This window comes from Monoraphidium neglectum, assembly GCF_000611645.1.
Source record: "Monoraphidium neglectum strain SAG 48.87 unplaced genomic scaffold scaffold00770, whole genome shotgun sequence".
NCBI lineage: Eukaryota > Viridiplantae > Chlorophyta > Chlorophyceae > Sphaeropleales > Selenastraceae > Monoraphidium > Monoraphidium neglectum.
In genome coordinates, this window is record NW_014012858.1 from 4,497 (window position 1) to 20,342 (window position 15,846).

Consider the following 15,846-nt stretch of genomic DNA (forward strand, 5'->3'; position numbering starts at 1 on the left):
TCCTCGCGCGCCGATTCCTGCCAGTCTGCGGCGCCGGCCGCGGCGGCGGCGACGAACAGCGTGCCGCCGTCCTCGTCGTCCTCGGCCTCCTCCTCCGCGCCGCCCTGCGCCGCGGCCGCCAGCGGGAACCCGTCGCTATCGAATCTGCACGGCAGGTGGACGGGGCCGCGTGCGTCTGCACTCGAATACCAGGTCGAAGCGATGCACAGCACACCCAAGCCAGCCGTTGAAGCAAGTGCCGCGGCTGCTGCCCTGCTCGTTTCTGGCCGTCCCCCCCTCCTTCACGCAGCGCCTTCGTGTTGGCAAAACTTGGACGCAGACGCTGTCTTCTGGGTGTGCCCCCTATGGACGGCCGCACCTCTCATCCTGGGGCTTGAAGCGGGGCATCAAGGGCGCCTTTGACACGCGCCTCTTCTCCAGCGCGGGCCTGCCGCCGCCAGGGGCGGCCGCCGCCGCCCCCACCACCGCCGCCTTATCCCCGCCCTCCATGGCGCCCCCGGCCGCGTCACTCTGCAGCTGATCACGCTGTCCCTGAGCGGCCGCCGGCCGCGGCGGCTGCGGCCGCCCGCCCCGCCTCTGCTGCTGCTGTGCCTGTTGCTGCTGCTGCTGCTGCTGCTGCTCCCTGCGCGCCTGCTCCCGCTGGCGCCGCCGCGCCTCAAACTGCTCCAGCAGCTCCCGCGCGCCGTCCCCCACGCACAGCTCCGCGACAGACTGGCCTGCGGCGCAGCGGAGCTCGGGGCGCGCCCCGGCGGACAGCAGCGCGTCCATCGCGCCCAGCTGGTTGTTCTTTGCGGCCAGGTGGAGCGGCGTCTGCCGATGCGCGTGGCGTTTGGCGCGGGGGGGTGAAAGGCGGGGTGAAGGCAAGCGAGGTGGGCGCCGGGGAACAGCAGGCAGTGTTGATCGCGGCAGGGCGGGGAGGGGTGTTCAGGGAGGGCGCGCAGCGCGTCCCACTTCGGAGAGCGTGCTGCATGGCCGAGGCGGGTGCCGTGCGCCAGTTGCTAGCACACACGTGAGTGCCACTCACGTGTAGCCTGCAGTGCAGGCCAGGCATGTGACGGCGTCCGATTCTGCAGAGGATTATACTGCAAACAAAGGCCCTGCAAAGGCCCAGAGGCGCACCAGCAGCTCCCCTGTCAGCGCAAGGATGCCGGCACCGCGCCTCAGCAGCGCGCGCACCGCCGCCACGCGTCCGCAGTATGCCGCCCTGCGGGCAGGCAGGAGTGCAGGTGCCGCCGGCTGCTCTGGCTGCGCGCAACTGCCGAGCACAGCGTCTTTGCAAGCGGCAATTGGTCCTTCATCTTGACCATTTGAAACGGGTGACCGTCAGATGACCGACTGTCTCAGCAGACGCTGCGCGTTCCCACACACGCGTCACCGGACCCACCTCGCCCGCACCTGTGCAGCGCCGTCCAGCCGAGGCGGTTTGCGGCGTCGATGGTGGCCCCGCGGTCCAGCAGCAGCTCAATCACCTGCAGTTGGGCAGCACACGGGCGTGCATATGGGGAGCCGGAGGGCCCTCGGACTGGATCACAGCCTTGACCCGATGTAGTGCGTGTACGCATGCATGCATGCATGCATGCACCTGACCTGCGCGCTGCACGTCGGCGTGCATGCTCGCTGCATATATCATCGGTGAGGCTGCATGCAACGCGTAGAATCGCGTCATGCAGCAGGGCGAGGCCTGTATGGCCGGCTCTCTTGGCAGGGTGCGCCGTGTCATGCGCGCCTGCACGTGGCCCTTTGTGGCGGCCCAGTGGAGGGGTTGGTCACCAGAGGCATCTTGGCGCGTCGGATTAGCGCCTGCGGCTCGGATGGGGCCACGATGGCAGGACGCAGGGCCCCACTGCAATCAACCGCCGTCGAAGTGAGAAACCACGCCAAACGACAACTCAGCAGCGGCCGCGCGCGCCTGGACGCATGCTTGCGACCTTCCCGGCGCATAACGGAGGGCGGGGTGTGCAGTCAGCAAGTGTGCAACAGCGGCCAGCAGCCGACCCACCTGCATCCAGCAGGGCGACCACGCTTGCCGCATGGTTCTTGACAGCCGCTAGGTGCAGCGCCGTGTCCATAGCGCCGTCGCCTGCATCCAAATCCACTCCCTGCTGCGCCAGGTACTGCGCGTTTTGGGGAGCCCCGCTGAGTCAGCCTGCAAGGGCCGCGAGCGGGGCCGCGGCTGGTGCAGCGGCAGTCACAGGGGTGCGCAGGCCACAGGCGTGGGGTTTGCTACACGGCGTACCTTGATTAATTCGACGCGTCCCTTCTCCGCCGCAACGTGAAGCGGCTGCGCGCCCAGGATCTCATCTTTTTGCTGCAGCACGACAGCGGCGGGGTAGCCGCGGCGTGCGCCCTCCGCCACCAGGGACTGCAGCTCCTGCAGGCTGCCAATCTCCGCGGCATGGTGTGGTGTCCCCGGAGGAAATACCGACCGTGTATAGCCCATCACCGATGTTGCGATGGTCAAACGATCTCAGCGATCTCGTGCTGTTTTTGTACCCGTAACTGTCAACTTCTACTCGCATGCAAAAACCACTTATTTGCGTAGAACATTGTGGTTTGGCGCACAGATTGCTGCCACATATCTTTGCCGGGGCCAGGCTGCGGCGCTCGCAGTCCGCGCGACTCGCAGTGCTGCTCACGCTGTCGCCCTGCTGGTGGCCGGCTGTCAGCACTCGCCAATCCAACCCCAACATTTATAGGTCCTTCTCAATCAAACTTGACTAAGGTGTGCTAGCATTCCTTGATTACAAGGCACACACTTGAAGCAAGCGACTAAGGGTCCTCTGCACACGCACGCATCCTGGTACGCATCACACACTCTGCAGCAGCCACATGCATCGAGCGCAAGGCCCGGCACCGAACCTTGTCACAAATTATTCATTTGACTGGCCTCTGGGAGCGTTTGTAGTGTATTGCGTTCCGTCAAACTGGGGCTTTCGCACAGGATCACCCTCAAAGCACTCAAAAAACACTTGCACTTCGGCAGCTTGCCCGGCAGCAGCTGCCCTTCAGCTGCTTGGGTGCTTCCTGCAGCCGGCGGCCGCGGTTCTCACCTCCCCCCTCACAACCTGCACTTCCCCCTAGCCTCGTCGCTGCGCCACACCACCAGCGGCCGCTCACCAAAGAAAACCGGCAGGGGCTGTCCTGCACAAGTTCAGCACGCCTCGCTGGGGCCGCGGCAGCAGCAGTCCCTCGCAACGGCCCTGGCGTACTGCGGCGGCCGCCCCGTTGGCAGAAGGGACCGCGGCGGTTGGCCAGCAGCCCTGGCGGGCGTGGACCCGGGGGTGGGGGCCGTCTATGCGCCACCGCCGCGGGCGGCGCCACCCTTGCACGCGTTGCACTGGGGTGAAATGGCGGCGGCGAGCGCCTGCGCAAACGACTGCTGAGTGGAGCTCGAAACAGCGTTGGCGATGGCCTGGGCGGAGGCAGACGCTGTGCCGCCTGCGGGTTAGTGAGAAGTCTCCATGCATGAGAATGTAGATCCCCGTGTGGCATTCGATCGTTGTTCAGCAGGGCCGCCCAGCCGTAATCTAAGCGATGATGGAGTGAAAGCAGCAGCTGCTGTCTCGCTGCACGCGACCCCGCGCGTCCGATCCAGTCTCTACATTGTGCTGGGGTCGGCTGAAGAAGAGTGCGAAAGCGCCGCAGGGCACTCACCCGTGGAACAGGCGCGGGCTGAAGCCTTCGCAGTGGCGCTGGCGATTGCCTGCAGGGGTGGCAAGGGACGGCATAGGAGGGACACGTTGACTGTACGATTCGCCGCCAAAGCAGGGTAGGGAATATGAAAAGCCGGCCGCAATGCAAGGCTCCTGACAACCACAGTTGTCCGCGAGCCCCGCAAGACGGGCGCCCTGCCGCGCCGATGACGCATCCGCCGAGGTATCCATTGAGAAGCTGCGGCATCTTGGAGCATAGGGCAGTGGCAGGTAGGTGTGCCTGCTGCGCCGTCCGCACCTGAGCCAGCGCCTCTGCCTTCACGTAGGCAAGCGCGGCCCCGCAGCCGCCGGTTGCGTTGGCAAAGGCCTCGGCCACCGCCGCCGCGACCGCCTTGGACACCGCCTGCGCGCTCGCCTCGGCGTTTGCGCACCCCGAGCCGGAGCCTTTGACGGTGACGGTGCCTTGAGCCTCCGCAAATGCGGAAGCGGTCGCGCTGGCGACGGCCGTCGCGAGCGCGGACGCGGCGGCCTGGGCGCCCTGGCTGCACGCGGCGCGCACGGCGGACTTCGCGGCGGCGCCGGCCGACGCCGCGGCCTTGGTGAGGGTGGCGCTGCTGGCGCGCGATACAGAGGTGACCGAGCCTGTTCATGGTGTACACGTTGCAGTACCACTGTGAAATATTTGAAAGACGACGAAGCAGGGGTACCAGCCCCAACCAAAAGTAGTGAGCAGTACGGCTGACGCGCTCCGCTTGGATGCAGGCGGGCTGCGCCGGCGGGTGCGCCCCCGCCCACATTGATGGTAGCGCCCGCTCACCTCCCGTGGAGCTGGCCAGGGAGTTGGCGACGGCGGAGGTGTCCCCGCTTTTGATGGCCTTCGCCAGGGTGTCAGGCGACGGCGCGGGCTGCGTGGTGTGTTGTGGGTTGGGTGGCAAAGACGGATGTGTGACAGTATTTGCTGCAAAGACTCCAGGCTGCATGGGTCAACAACCAACCAGGAGAAATTGACTGCACAGCCCGAGGTCTTGAATGCAGTCAGCCAAACACGCATAACATGTAGAGAGCGCAAGTATAGGGCAACACACATAATTCAGGCATGTACCACATATCGATCCTGACTCATCCACACGGTTCTCTCCACGAGCGCAGGCGCACACGCACCGCACGCATACAAGTGCACCTGCCCAGCGGGCGCGCCAGATGCCTTTGTCGTGGCCTGAGCCGCAGCCTGGGCGATGGTGGAGGCGTTGCCTCCGCCAGATGTCGAGGCCTGCACCAGAGCGTTGGCGACCGTATTGGCCTTGCCTGCGCGCAAAGGGGAAGTGTGCTTGAGGTGTGGTTGGGGCATCTATATATGAGCAGCTCGCATAGAGGCTGAGTCGCAACATTCTCAGCTGGACTGGGGAAATGATACACTCCTAATTGTGTAGATGCTGGCAGTCCGAATGTCCAGCAAGCAGCAGATCCATGTGACAAACACAGGCGCGTAATCAATGCCGATGACACCCCGCAGGTGAACAGGCTGAGTGGACACGCGCTGGTTCCCGCGTGTGTACAGGCGTGCTGCATCGCAGGCGCAGCTTCCGCCGGCATCACCAGCCGGCGCTCACCAGCAGCGATCGCCTGCGAGATGGCGCTCGACAGCGCGCCCACGTCGCCGGCCGCGCTCGCCTGCGCGATCGCGCGCGCGGCGGCGGACGCGTCCCCCTGGCCAAAGGCCTGAGCTATGGCGCTGGCAAAGCTGCTGCCGCCCTGCTGCGCCAGCCGGCGGCGGCGGGGCTCCTGGAGCAGCTTGCGTGCGCGGCGGCGGGCAGCGCTGGCGGCAGAGGGAGGCTTTGGGGTCTCTGACTTGACGCAACTGCTCGTACGAGGGGCGGGGTTAGGGATTCGCAGTTCATTTCGTCTCCATTGCTTTTCAACGAAAGCGTTCACCTGACCGACAGCAGATGAGCTAGCAAGCCTGTGGGGATGCTGTGACGTTTTTGTTGGTCGGGCCAGGTCGAACCTGCAGAGTCAGCAGCAGCTGCTGCAGCCCAGGCCTGAGGGCATCGATGGGGCTGGGGGCCAGCACGTCGCATCACCCCTCTGGTGGCGAGGCCATCACAGGGGCCACGCGGCTTGACGACCCCCAAGAAACACCCCAAAATCTCGCTCCCACTCACAACGCGTTGCAGCCGCCGCAGAAGTCATCCACGCAAGTGTAGTTCTCGGCGCACCGCACGGTGCTGCACGGGCTCACGGCACAGGCCACCGGCTTGCTGCCGTCCGGGCAGCTGCCCCCAGCGGCACCGCCACCGGTGGCGTTCCCGGCCGTTACGTTGCCACCCGCAGCCTCGGGCGCAGCAGGCGCAGCCGGGGGCAGCGGCGGGGACTCGGCCGGCGCGGCAGGTGTGGCCGACGGGGAGGGGGAGGGGGAGGGGGCAGTCGCATTGCCCGCAGCGGTGTTGGCGGCAGCGCCCTTGTAGGCACAGGGCTTCTCATCTTGCCACCCCCACTGGCGCCCCTCCGTGTCGGCCTTGGGCGCGGCCCCGGGGTCCGTCGGGGCGCCGCGGCAGGGCGGCGCTGTGTCCCAGGAGGAGCGGGCGTAGGTCGGGTAGTAGAGGGGGGTGCCGTCGGGCGCCTTGTAGGCGCAGGACTTGCCGGCGGCGTCGGTGCCCCAGAGGCGGTAGTTGTGGTCCTGAGGGCGCGAGGGATCGTCGTTGGATTGGCTTGGGCAGGAGAATCAAGGACTATCGGGCGCCAGGGGCCGCGGACAGCGGAGGTTGAAGGGAACCATGCTTGCTGCATCAGATGCGCTGTGACGCAGCATCGGGGTGAGCTGCAGAATACAATGTTGGCTCCTTGGATTTCTGAGGCTGGATTTCCCCTATCTAAACCACGATGGCAGTGCCTGCGGTGAGCTCGAATCCCCAGCAGGGAGTTCGAGGTGCGTCACAGCAGGTGGCGCCCACCCCCGGGGACTCATCTGGCTGGCCCTGCGGTGCGGCGTCCTGCCTGCAAGCCACCCCACCTCGACTGAGTTGGTGCTGTTGGGCGCAGTGGGGCAAGCAGGCACCGAGGCCCATACGTCGCCGCCCTGCGCTGGGGCCGCGCCTGCGGCGGGGCTCTCAGACGGGGCCGCAGCGGTGGCCGGCGCGGGCGAGGTAGCCGGTGCGACGGACTCGGCCGGCGCGGCAGTTGTTGACGGAGAAGCCGACGCAGCGGGTGCTGCTGTTGCCACAGGCGCGGGAGTTGCAGGTGATGCGGCGGCTGGCGCCGCGGCCGGCGAAGCGGCAGCAGCAGGGGCCGGTGACTGCTGGGGAGCGAACAAGGATGTTCCCTTGGCCGGCGGTGCCAGCGGCGGCAGCGGTGACAGCAGCGGCAAGAACTGGGGGAAAGGCGGCATCTGTGCATCTGTGGGGGGTTGGAGAGATGACGAGGCTCAGGAGCTGATGGCAGCTGGCGAGGACAAGATCGTTGCGCCGCAGGCTGCCGACCCGTTGCGTCCGCCTCGTTTGATATGATGAGCGCCCATACCTGTACGTATTACCAAGTTGCTCCCAGCCAGCAGCGCCACGAGGGCGCTAAGCAGCCAGCGCATCCTGGCGGTGCCCCGAGGTGATCTGCCGGTCATGCAACGCTGCGATGGAAGGCAGCAAGCGAGTAAACATCAATTGGTACCAAATCTAATTGATCGTTTCCGTCCAAGGAATTTTTCGAGGGTGATCACGCAACCGCCAATTCCGTGATATGGCACCTTCTCCGCTATCAGCAATTGAGCAGCCATGGTAGTACGGCAAGGGGCTTGATATAGGCGGCCTCAGACCTTTGAGAAGCGTGATTCTGTGCCAATCCCCCACGCTTGTCAGGGGATGCATCGTTGCATTCTGGAACAAAACACACTGACCCACCCTTGTGCAGGCGCGCATCACACCCCAGGGTATGATTAAGCTTAAAGACGGGAATTTGACGCGAAAAGTTGAAAGTACGACGGTTGACGAACAGGGTGCGCATCTTGCAGCGCAGGGAGCTCAGCCTCGGGCAGACATCAGCAGCGATCTTTTCTGCAGGATCCAACGCCACCAATCCGCAGTCCTCTTCTCTCAAGCGCTAACTCTCTGTCTATGCACTCCCGACTCCATCCTCGGCACCGCCCCCGTCCCTGCCGCCGCCGCCGCCATCTACTGCTGCGCCCACCTCGCTCAGCTGCTGATACGGCTGCCGCCGCCCCCAGCCGCTGGCGCCGCCGCCGCTGCCTGGCCCGAAACCCAATGCGTAGCATGCGTAGAGGATGCCGGCGGTGGATATTGATGCCAACGATCCCAGCATCAGCCAGTGAAACTGGTCTGGTCTGCTGAGGATCGAGCCAGCCACGAACGAGAAGATCTCGAAAAGGCTCTGCATGCTTGACTGCACGCCGTTCACGGTGCCTGGAGGATTGCGGTTTGACGGTTGAACGCGACAGAATATAACAGCAGCGGCCAGGATGCAAGGTCAACAGAGATTGGCGTCACTTGTTTTCTGACCAGTTGAGCGACGCGCGCCTGCCTGTCCAGCCAGGCGTGCCATCGACCCACCGCACGCGACCCCTTATCCCAAACCCGGCTATGAAACGCTTTCTGGCACCCACATGCACCACGAACTTTCAAAACTAAATAACTGCCCCCAAACCCACCTATCTCGTCATCCGCCACAAACTCTTGCTGCATCTGAGACACCGCCAGGTCAGCAAGCCAGATCCCCAGCCGCGACAGCGCCAGGCCGCTCATCAGCAGCGCCAGCAGCGGCGACGACGCCAGGCCAAACTTGTCGCCGCCGGCAGCAGCCCCGCCCGCGGTGGCCGCGCCGCCCGGCGCCGCCGCCGGCCCGCCGGCCGCGTGGTCGCCTACGGGGGCGGCGGCGGCGGCGCTCCAGCTCGAGAGAGGGTTTCCAAGGATGGCGGCGGCGACGGTCGGCGCTGTGCCTGCTATCAGGCAGGCGTTGAGCCACGCAAAGCCGGCGGCGCCGGCGGCGGTGAGGCCGGCCGCCCGGTGCAGGCGCGGGAAGATGGCCGTTGAGAGGAGGCCCGAGGCAGCCGCGATGCCGCGGAACACTGACAGGGCGGCCTGCGTCATCATGGTGGCAGCGGGGGTACGGCCAAAATATTGAGTGCTGGGCGGGTAAATGCAAGTGTTTCGGCCATCCAACAGTGGGGGCTGGAGCATCCTGGCCAAGATTTTGCGCGTCGCTTCCTTTGAGCTTTCCGAGGCAACAATGGCGCCGCCCCTTCCCTCCCGAAAGCACCTCGCTCATGCCGTTGAATGTGAGGAAGGCCGTCATGAGGAACCCGAGGGACAGGCACGTGAGGTAGAGCAGCGCCAGCGCCAGCGCCGGCAGCAGCGTCGCCTGCCGCAGGTAGACGCCCCATCCGGAGCAGAGTGCGGCAAACGGGACGCGGGGGCGCTGCCGCGGCGCCTCGGCGCGCGGCGCGGCCTTGGGCTCCCTGAAGGGGAGGGGGTTTGACGGCGCGCACACAGTCAGCTTCCGTCAATCCCCTGCGGGAGTCCACGTGCAAAGCTCAGGGGTTGGTGTGCATCCCGCAGACTGAGATGAGCAATACAGAGGGGCTGAGTGCATGTGAAAATGTGCATGCGGCACCCAGAAAAAGCGATGCCGCGCACCTAAGCTGCGGCGAGAGGCGGTGGGCGACGCGCAGCAGGACGCACTCGGGCGCCCACACGACTAATGCGTACGCCGCGATCGCGAGTACCGCCGGTAGCATGCCGGCGTACGTCATCAGGAATCCGGCCGCCATCGGGCTCAGCATCAGGCAGAGCATGTCGATGGCGCGCATGACTGAGGGGCGGCGGTTAGAGGGCAGGCAGGGCCGAGGAGGCCCGGGCGGGCGCGAACAGGGTTCAAGGGTAAAACAGGGGGCGCTCATCATTTGAGGCGAGGACGCCTGGGCTCATGCGTGTTGCGCCACAAGCACACGTTCGCGGGCCGCATCCTTTTAGCGCTGAGCCCCGCGCTCACCCCCGACGACCCGGCGCGCGCACCCGAGTTCATGCGCGCCAGCATTAGGGTGTCCGGCCCGCACAGCGCCTTGACCCACTCCCGCTCCACGGCCGCGGCCGCGCCCATCGAGCCGACGCTGCTGGTGCAGCCGACGGCGATGGCCACGGTCACCAGCGGCCAGTACACCTGGCGGTGCGGCAGGGTTGGCGAAGTGTGGCAAGGCGTGTACGGTCAGTGCGTCCATTGGTTGTTGGCGCTGGCAGCTTGGGGTAGGGATACTGCTGAACATGATGGAGGCTGCAGCAAGCTGAGTTGTTTGGGTCGATGTGCTCCTAACAATAGGTGTGCTGCTGATGGCGTAAACTTTGGCTTTCCCTGGAGCCCAAAGCTGCACAGACGCAAGCTGCAGCCGCGTCAGGGCAGTCAGCCTGCCGAGCCGCCGCGCCACATCGCACGCGCACCGCGGGCCCCACTGCTGCGAGGGGGTCGTCACTGCCGCCTGCCAGCCACAGCAGCGCGCCCGCAGCGGCCGCGGACGCGAGGATGCAGGCGTTCTGCAGCAGGTACATCGTGGTTGCCCCCCGCAGCCGCTCCGACCTGGGCGCGAGAAGGAGGCAAGCCATGCACAGCGTGCGGCGCGTTCGGAGCGAGGCACGAGCCGCGGGCACCGGCTCCCCGGCCTCGCTCGCGCGGCGCGCTCTTGGCTCGATGCAATAGTGTGCACCAGCCGCCACCGCCACCGCCACCGCCGCCGCCGCCGAGCCGTCTCCATGCTGTGCGCCGCGGCCCCTGCCCGCTCCCGCGTCCGCAGCGCGGGCACGCGCTGCTCCTGCAGCTTCGAGCGGGCCCCTCCCGCCGCGCCCGCCTGCTGAATCCCCTGCTCCAAGGCGGCCTTGGGCCGGCGGCCTATGTGCAGGGCGCACCTGTCGATGAAGGCGCCGACGGGCGCGCCCCCGACGACGCGCACGAGGTTGTCCAGCAGCCCGTAGGCGGATATGAGCCGCAGGGAGCCGGGGTACAGGCGGATGAGGACGAGCGCGACCGCAAACTCCCAGGTGCGCCACGCCCACCTGTGCAAAGCGAGTGTGAAAGCGGAGACGGGAGCGAGGGGGACGGGGCATTCTGCGTCGGCGCGGCTCCCTCATTTGCAAGCGGCGGTCGGTAGGCGGCGCCGTGCGTGCACTGGGGGCCAGCGCCTCGCGGGGCGCGAAGCTTTTTTCCGGGCGGCGGCTCCAGCGATCCCAGTGGGGAGCGCCCGGCCGCACCTTGCGAGGGCGTGGGATGCGAAAAGCGCGTTGCAGACGGCCGCCGGGGGCCCGCGGCAGCCGGACAGCTCCGACAGCTCGCCCTCGTCCGCGCCGCCGCCCCACGACACGAGGCGCGATTCGATGCCGCTCGCCAGGCGCGAGAACGCGCCGCCCTCCTCGCCCTCGTCATCGCCGCGCGGGGACGGGGTCCCCTTGCCTGCGGCCGCCGCGGCTGGCGGGGGCGATAGTGCTGCTCTGGCCGGGGCTGAGACGGAGAGTGCGGTGCGCAGGTGGCGCGAGAGTGCGCCGTCGTCGCTGCTGGTGCGGGTTGCGGCGACGGTTGCGCTCTCGCCAGGCCCGCCGGCCATGAGGCTCCGCTCGTCCTCCGGCTGCGCCCAGAGGTCAGGAGCATGCGCAGAGGCGGCGCCATGCTGTAAGTCCGGCGTGCGGCCGCCGGACTTGTGCGCCATGCTGTGTTTCAACGCTTTGGGTCCGGACGCTTTGGGTCCGGCTGGCGTGGCAACGGCCGGAGACCCCGCAATACCGCCGCCGCTCCGGCATGTGCAGTCTGGTCAGGGCTATGCTGAAGACTTCTGTGCTCGTGGCTTCCCGTTTGAGTAAGGATTCTGAGGCAGGGTACTTCCTAGCAGCTGCTCTCTGCCTGCACACGATCCTAGCCGAGTTCGCCGAGACAGCTCGAGTGACATGATCAGTTGCTATGATGAAATGAGGCTTGCATGATCCGAAATCAATAACACGTTCAATCACCACCTGTTCAGGTGTGATCTAGCACTCCGAACGGAGGCCACTGGGGCCCGCGCGGAGCCATGATCGACGATAGGGATCTCGGGAAGTTCACGGTGGGTCTTAGCATATACAACATGCCTGTTGTCCACGCAGTGTGGCAGCGCGAAGCGCCATCGATGCGCGCTGCTGCACCGCCGGTTGCAGCCATCCGCAAAGCGGGCTCTGAGCAGGCTGCACAACCGCAAGCGCTCGTGCTAAACTTCGCGATTCTGCGTGCAAACGAGCTGCATGTCAAGCGCACAGGCTTGCTGTTGCGCAGCTGTTGCGGCACGCTGCTAACTCACTTCGAAACTTCCGGACGCTGGATGAGCCACCTCCAACCCCCAGCCCCGCCCCGCCCTCCCACACAGAGCTGGCTGGGCTTCACTATCATGATCCTGCTTGTCGCCTACCACTACGTAACCGCCGACCCCAAGTTTGCCGAGCAGCAGAAGCAGCAGTGACACCGCGCGCGCATAGCGGCACCAGCGGCAGCATCAGGCAGCCTTGATTCCGTGCGTCAGCAGCAGGGTTCTGCACCAACCACCAGCAGCTCTTGTGGCGTCACGCTGATCAAGAGCAAGCCTCTGATCCTGCACGTAATCAGCGGCGGCGAGATCTGCGGGCAGTTCGGCCCAGCAACCGTCTCACCAGATCAGCCATGTCGTTTGTCGGCGGCAAGCTCAACCTGAAGGGGGGCGACGGGCTCAAGTCGGCCGGCGGCGTCAAGAAGAAGAAGAAGAAAACAAAGGCCAAGGAGGACGACGACGGCAACGGCGGCGCCGGCGGTGATGAGAAGGCCGCCGCCTCCGCCAGCAAGCTGCAGGGCTTCGTGCCCCCCCCGCCGCCCGACGGCGAGGACCGCCGCACCGAGGCGCAGCGGCGGCGCGACGAGAAGATGGCGCGGCTGGAGGAGGAGCGGCTCAAGAAGGTGGCGGCGAAGGGGTACAGGGACCGCGTGAAAGACTTCAATGAGCACCTGGCCGGCCTGAGCGAGCACCACGACATCCCGCGCGTCGGGCCCGGATGAGGGCTGCGGCTCACGTTTGTCGGCTGCGGGGCGGCCGCTACCGCCGCCTCATCACCCCGTGTAACAAGCCTGCCTCAAACTTGATCGGACTGCGACGGCCCCCGCCGCGTGCACAAGCATGCGCGTGCGCACCATACACCTGGGACTTCGAGCCCTTGATGTGCTGAGTTGTCATGACTTCAAATGGCGCAGACCATCATGTCGCAGCTCGCGGTCTAAGAGCCATGTGAGGGACCGCAGTCCACCCAGCCGCACAGGCCATCAACAAGCCCAGCCGGGCTGCTAGGTCAAACACTGGCATTGAGCTGCATCAGGCCCCCTGCCACTTACTCATGAGCACAAACGGCAGCCACAGCGCCAAGGCAGCCACTGGAGTAGGCCCATAAATGAAGAACGGGTGTCACGGAAGTCGTGGCGCAACAGAACGCCAGGCGCACCCAGCAGCGCGCTGACCTGGCACCCCCCCGCTCAGCACCCATCTGCGAGCAGCCGTGGACGAGGCCGGCGAGTCCTGCGGCGCATTTTCCCAAAAAAGGCACGCGGACGTTGTCCGGGCCACAATGAGCGCCGCATGACCAAATCCCAGGGCCAGCAGCACCCGTCATGGGGCCTCACCTGAAGTTGTGTTGCCCCCTTTTTCAGGCAATCACTGGCAGGTCACGCACCCCCGGCTGCGCTGAGGAGGCGGTCAAGGAAATGCTGCAGCCATGCTGCACGAATGCCGCAAATCAGCACGAAACTGCTAGTGCATGCGTACCAAATCATTTCTGCCGCCCCAGCTCCAAATCAGGAAGCGTTGCGCGTTACTGTGCACCACTGATTGCCTAGCTAGCCAAGCATGCTCGCAGCCCAGCCACACGCATTCCAAGTTGTCATTGTGAAGTAGCAATGCGGTAATGACGATCATTAAAAACAGGATGACAACACAAACAGAACACAACATGCCAGCCCAAACGTACACAACCAGAAATTGACAGGGCAGTGGAGCCATATGCAGCACGCTGCAGCTCATTCGCTGCCCAGCAGCGGAAAAAGCGCTAAGAAGGTCGCTCAGCCGCTTTCGCCGCGGATTCGTGATCCAGCTCCTGCGTGCGTAAGCAGTGCAGGGGCGGGTTCGAAGTGAGGCGCGTCGGCAGGCCAGCGGCACACTTCTGGGGCGAGCGTCAGAACGAGGCGGCGGCCTTGACGGCACGCCCGCTTGCACTTGTGCTTGGACAGCTGCCCAAAGCAAGCGGCTGCCACCGCAGTAGCCCAGCCACGCACTCACAAAGGTCAGGTTCCCTTGGATGGCGGGATGCACCCAAATTGAGCCAAGCGCACTGCATTTTCTTCCCCCCGAACCAACGACTAGCTAAGCACGCAACCACACACGGGCACGCACGGCACGTACGAAAGCACGCGTCCATAAACCGCAAGGCCCCTGTCAGGCGCATCATCCTGGCAGCCTTCCAAAACGCAGCTGCAGGGCCGAATACACCCTTGCCTCACCAGCACTGTCTTGAACTTGCGGCCATACAGGCCGTACACCACCTCTTGCCGCCGGAACGCCGCCAGGTCGTCCACCGCCCGCTGCCAAAGCGCCTCCGCCGCCGCCTCGTCGGCTGGCGGCTGGGACGCTAGCCGCCGCGCGTCCCCCTTTGCCTTGCGAACTAGGTAGCTGCGGGGCGGCAGCGGCGGCAGGGGCGGACCGTGGTGGCAGTGGCGGTGATTAGGGTGGCACATCAAGGGTTGCTGCGTGTTTCAGGGCTATCAAGGGTGGGCAGGCACTGTGCAGCTGCCTGGCAGATCTGGGCTGGACTTAAGCGCTTGCAGACGGACGCGTTGCTGGTGCTGCGCCAAGCACGTGCCAGCATTCATCGACGCAGCAGTGCGGCTGCGAACAGCGCGCTGCGCCTGCTGTGCGGACGCAAGGCAGCACCTCGCGCGTTCAAGGAATCTGATTGCTATCGAAGTACGCCTTGCGACCAGTCTAATAGGCTCTTGCCGCCCTGCGCTTACTCTCTAATGTTGTAGTTCGGAAATGTGCGCCCTAGCCGCAGGTACTGCCGCATCAGCGATCGCACTTGTGCCGCGGATGGCATGGCTGCTGCTTAAACACCTCTACAGGCTCTACCTTCAAGGAGTGATCTCAAAAACTTGCGCTACAACGAGCTAAGTTGGTACCAGTTGTGCAAATGTGACGAAATCGGGGTCGCCGGGAATGTTTGTGTGCTGCAGGCCGCCATGTTGATGCTGCCTGATGTCACTTGGTGTGCGCGCTCTCGCCGCCCTGGGGGAGGACTGTCCAGGCCTCATCTGGCGCGTCCTCTCGATCGCTGTTCCTGTGATGCTCACTTGGCAGATATGTACCTTGACTAACTCCTGCATACGTCTCCTCCCAATCTGCACGATATGCATATTCCCACTGGTCAACAACTTGGGAGAAGCGCTGTGAAAAAGACATTGAACAAAAAAGGCAACGCTGCAAGTGAGGCTGTGCCGTGTGCTATGTGGCAGAGCACGCGCTTACCGACAGACAACTACACCACAAACACACGATGATCGTGTGTCGCGGATGACAGGCTGGCGGTGGTGCCGAGAGGCACCAAGTGTCGAGGGCCTGACTGGAGGGCTCGCCACGTTTTCAACTGGGGTGTCCGCGACATTCTCCGGCACCGCACCCAAAAAAATCCACTCCTTGTGAGGCCTGATGTGACACACTCCGCGAAACGCTACCAGGGCAGCCCCGCAGGTGGGCGCAGCGGCGTTGGCAGCCGGTGTGCAGAGACCTGACAGGGCCGTAGACCACGACCCAATTTGCATTGACCACGTTCACCAGCCGCATCTGCAGCGCATTTGTGTGCCAAGCTGCAAAACCTCAGGGTGACGCTTCGGAGAAGCGGTGATCAATGCCCAGTCGCGCAGGCGTGGCGCTGGCAAGTGAACGCACGCAACTCCCCAGGGCGGCCGAGCTCGGGTTGGCGGCTGCCCCTGCCACCGTGGTGTGAAGCCCGCGTTTGAACCCCATAAGCCTCGGACCTTTTGGGCCGACCTACAGGGAAAACACAGCTTGGTTACAACATCGACATTAAAGCCCACCACAATTGCATGATGGTGGGGAAGCTGCTGGTCAATGTCCACTGAACAGCCGCATGCTCGCAATGCACTTGGGGGG

The 15,846-nt window shown here is 65.1% G+C and overlaps 3 protein-coding genes across 3 annotated transcripts; 1 reads left to right on the forward strand and 2 right to left on the reverse strand.

Moving 5' to 3' along the window:
* Positions 1–3,292: 3,292 nt before the first annotated feature.
* On the reverse strand, positions 3,293–7,038 carry MNEG_5236 (hypothetical protein; the record flags this gene model as incomplete). The annotated part of the gene is made up of 9 exons (XM_014046287.1): positions 3,293–3,438; positions 3,655–3,703; positions 3,952–4,295; positions 4,471–4,558; positions 4,834–4,958; positions 5,264–5,435; positions 5,659–5,692; positions 5,816–6,330; positions 6,664–7,038. 9 exons carry the CDS (start codon positions 7,036–7,038, stop codon positions 3,293–3,295), a joined length of 1,848 nt encoding a protein of 615 aa, XP_013901741.1.
* Positions 7,039–7,754: 716 nt separating this feature from the next.
* Positions 7,755–11,346, reverse strand: MNEG_5237 (hypothetical protein; the record flags this gene model as incomplete). Its single annotated transcript, XM_014046288.1, has 8 exons — positions 7,755–8,062; positions 8,308–8,737; positions 8,916–9,114; positions 9,293–9,467; positions 9,671–9,815; positions 10,091–10,226; positions 10,553–10,699; positions 10,895–11,346. The coding sequence occupies 8 exons, from the start codon at positions 11,344–11,346 to the stop codon at positions 7,755–7,757; spliced, it is 1,992 nt and encodes a 663-aa protein (XP_013901742.1).
* A 977-nt stretch (positions 11,347–12,323) lies between these two features.
* Positions 12,324–12,692, forward strand: MNEG_5238 (hypothetical protein; the record flags this gene model as incomplete). The annotated part of the gene is made up of 1 exon (XM_014046289.1): positions 12,324–12,692. One exon carries the CDS (start codon positions 12,324–12,326, stop codon positions 12,690–12,692), a length of 369 nt encoding a protein of 122 aa, XP_013901743.1.
* Between the last annotated feature and the right edge of the window lie 3,154 nt (positions 12,693–15,846).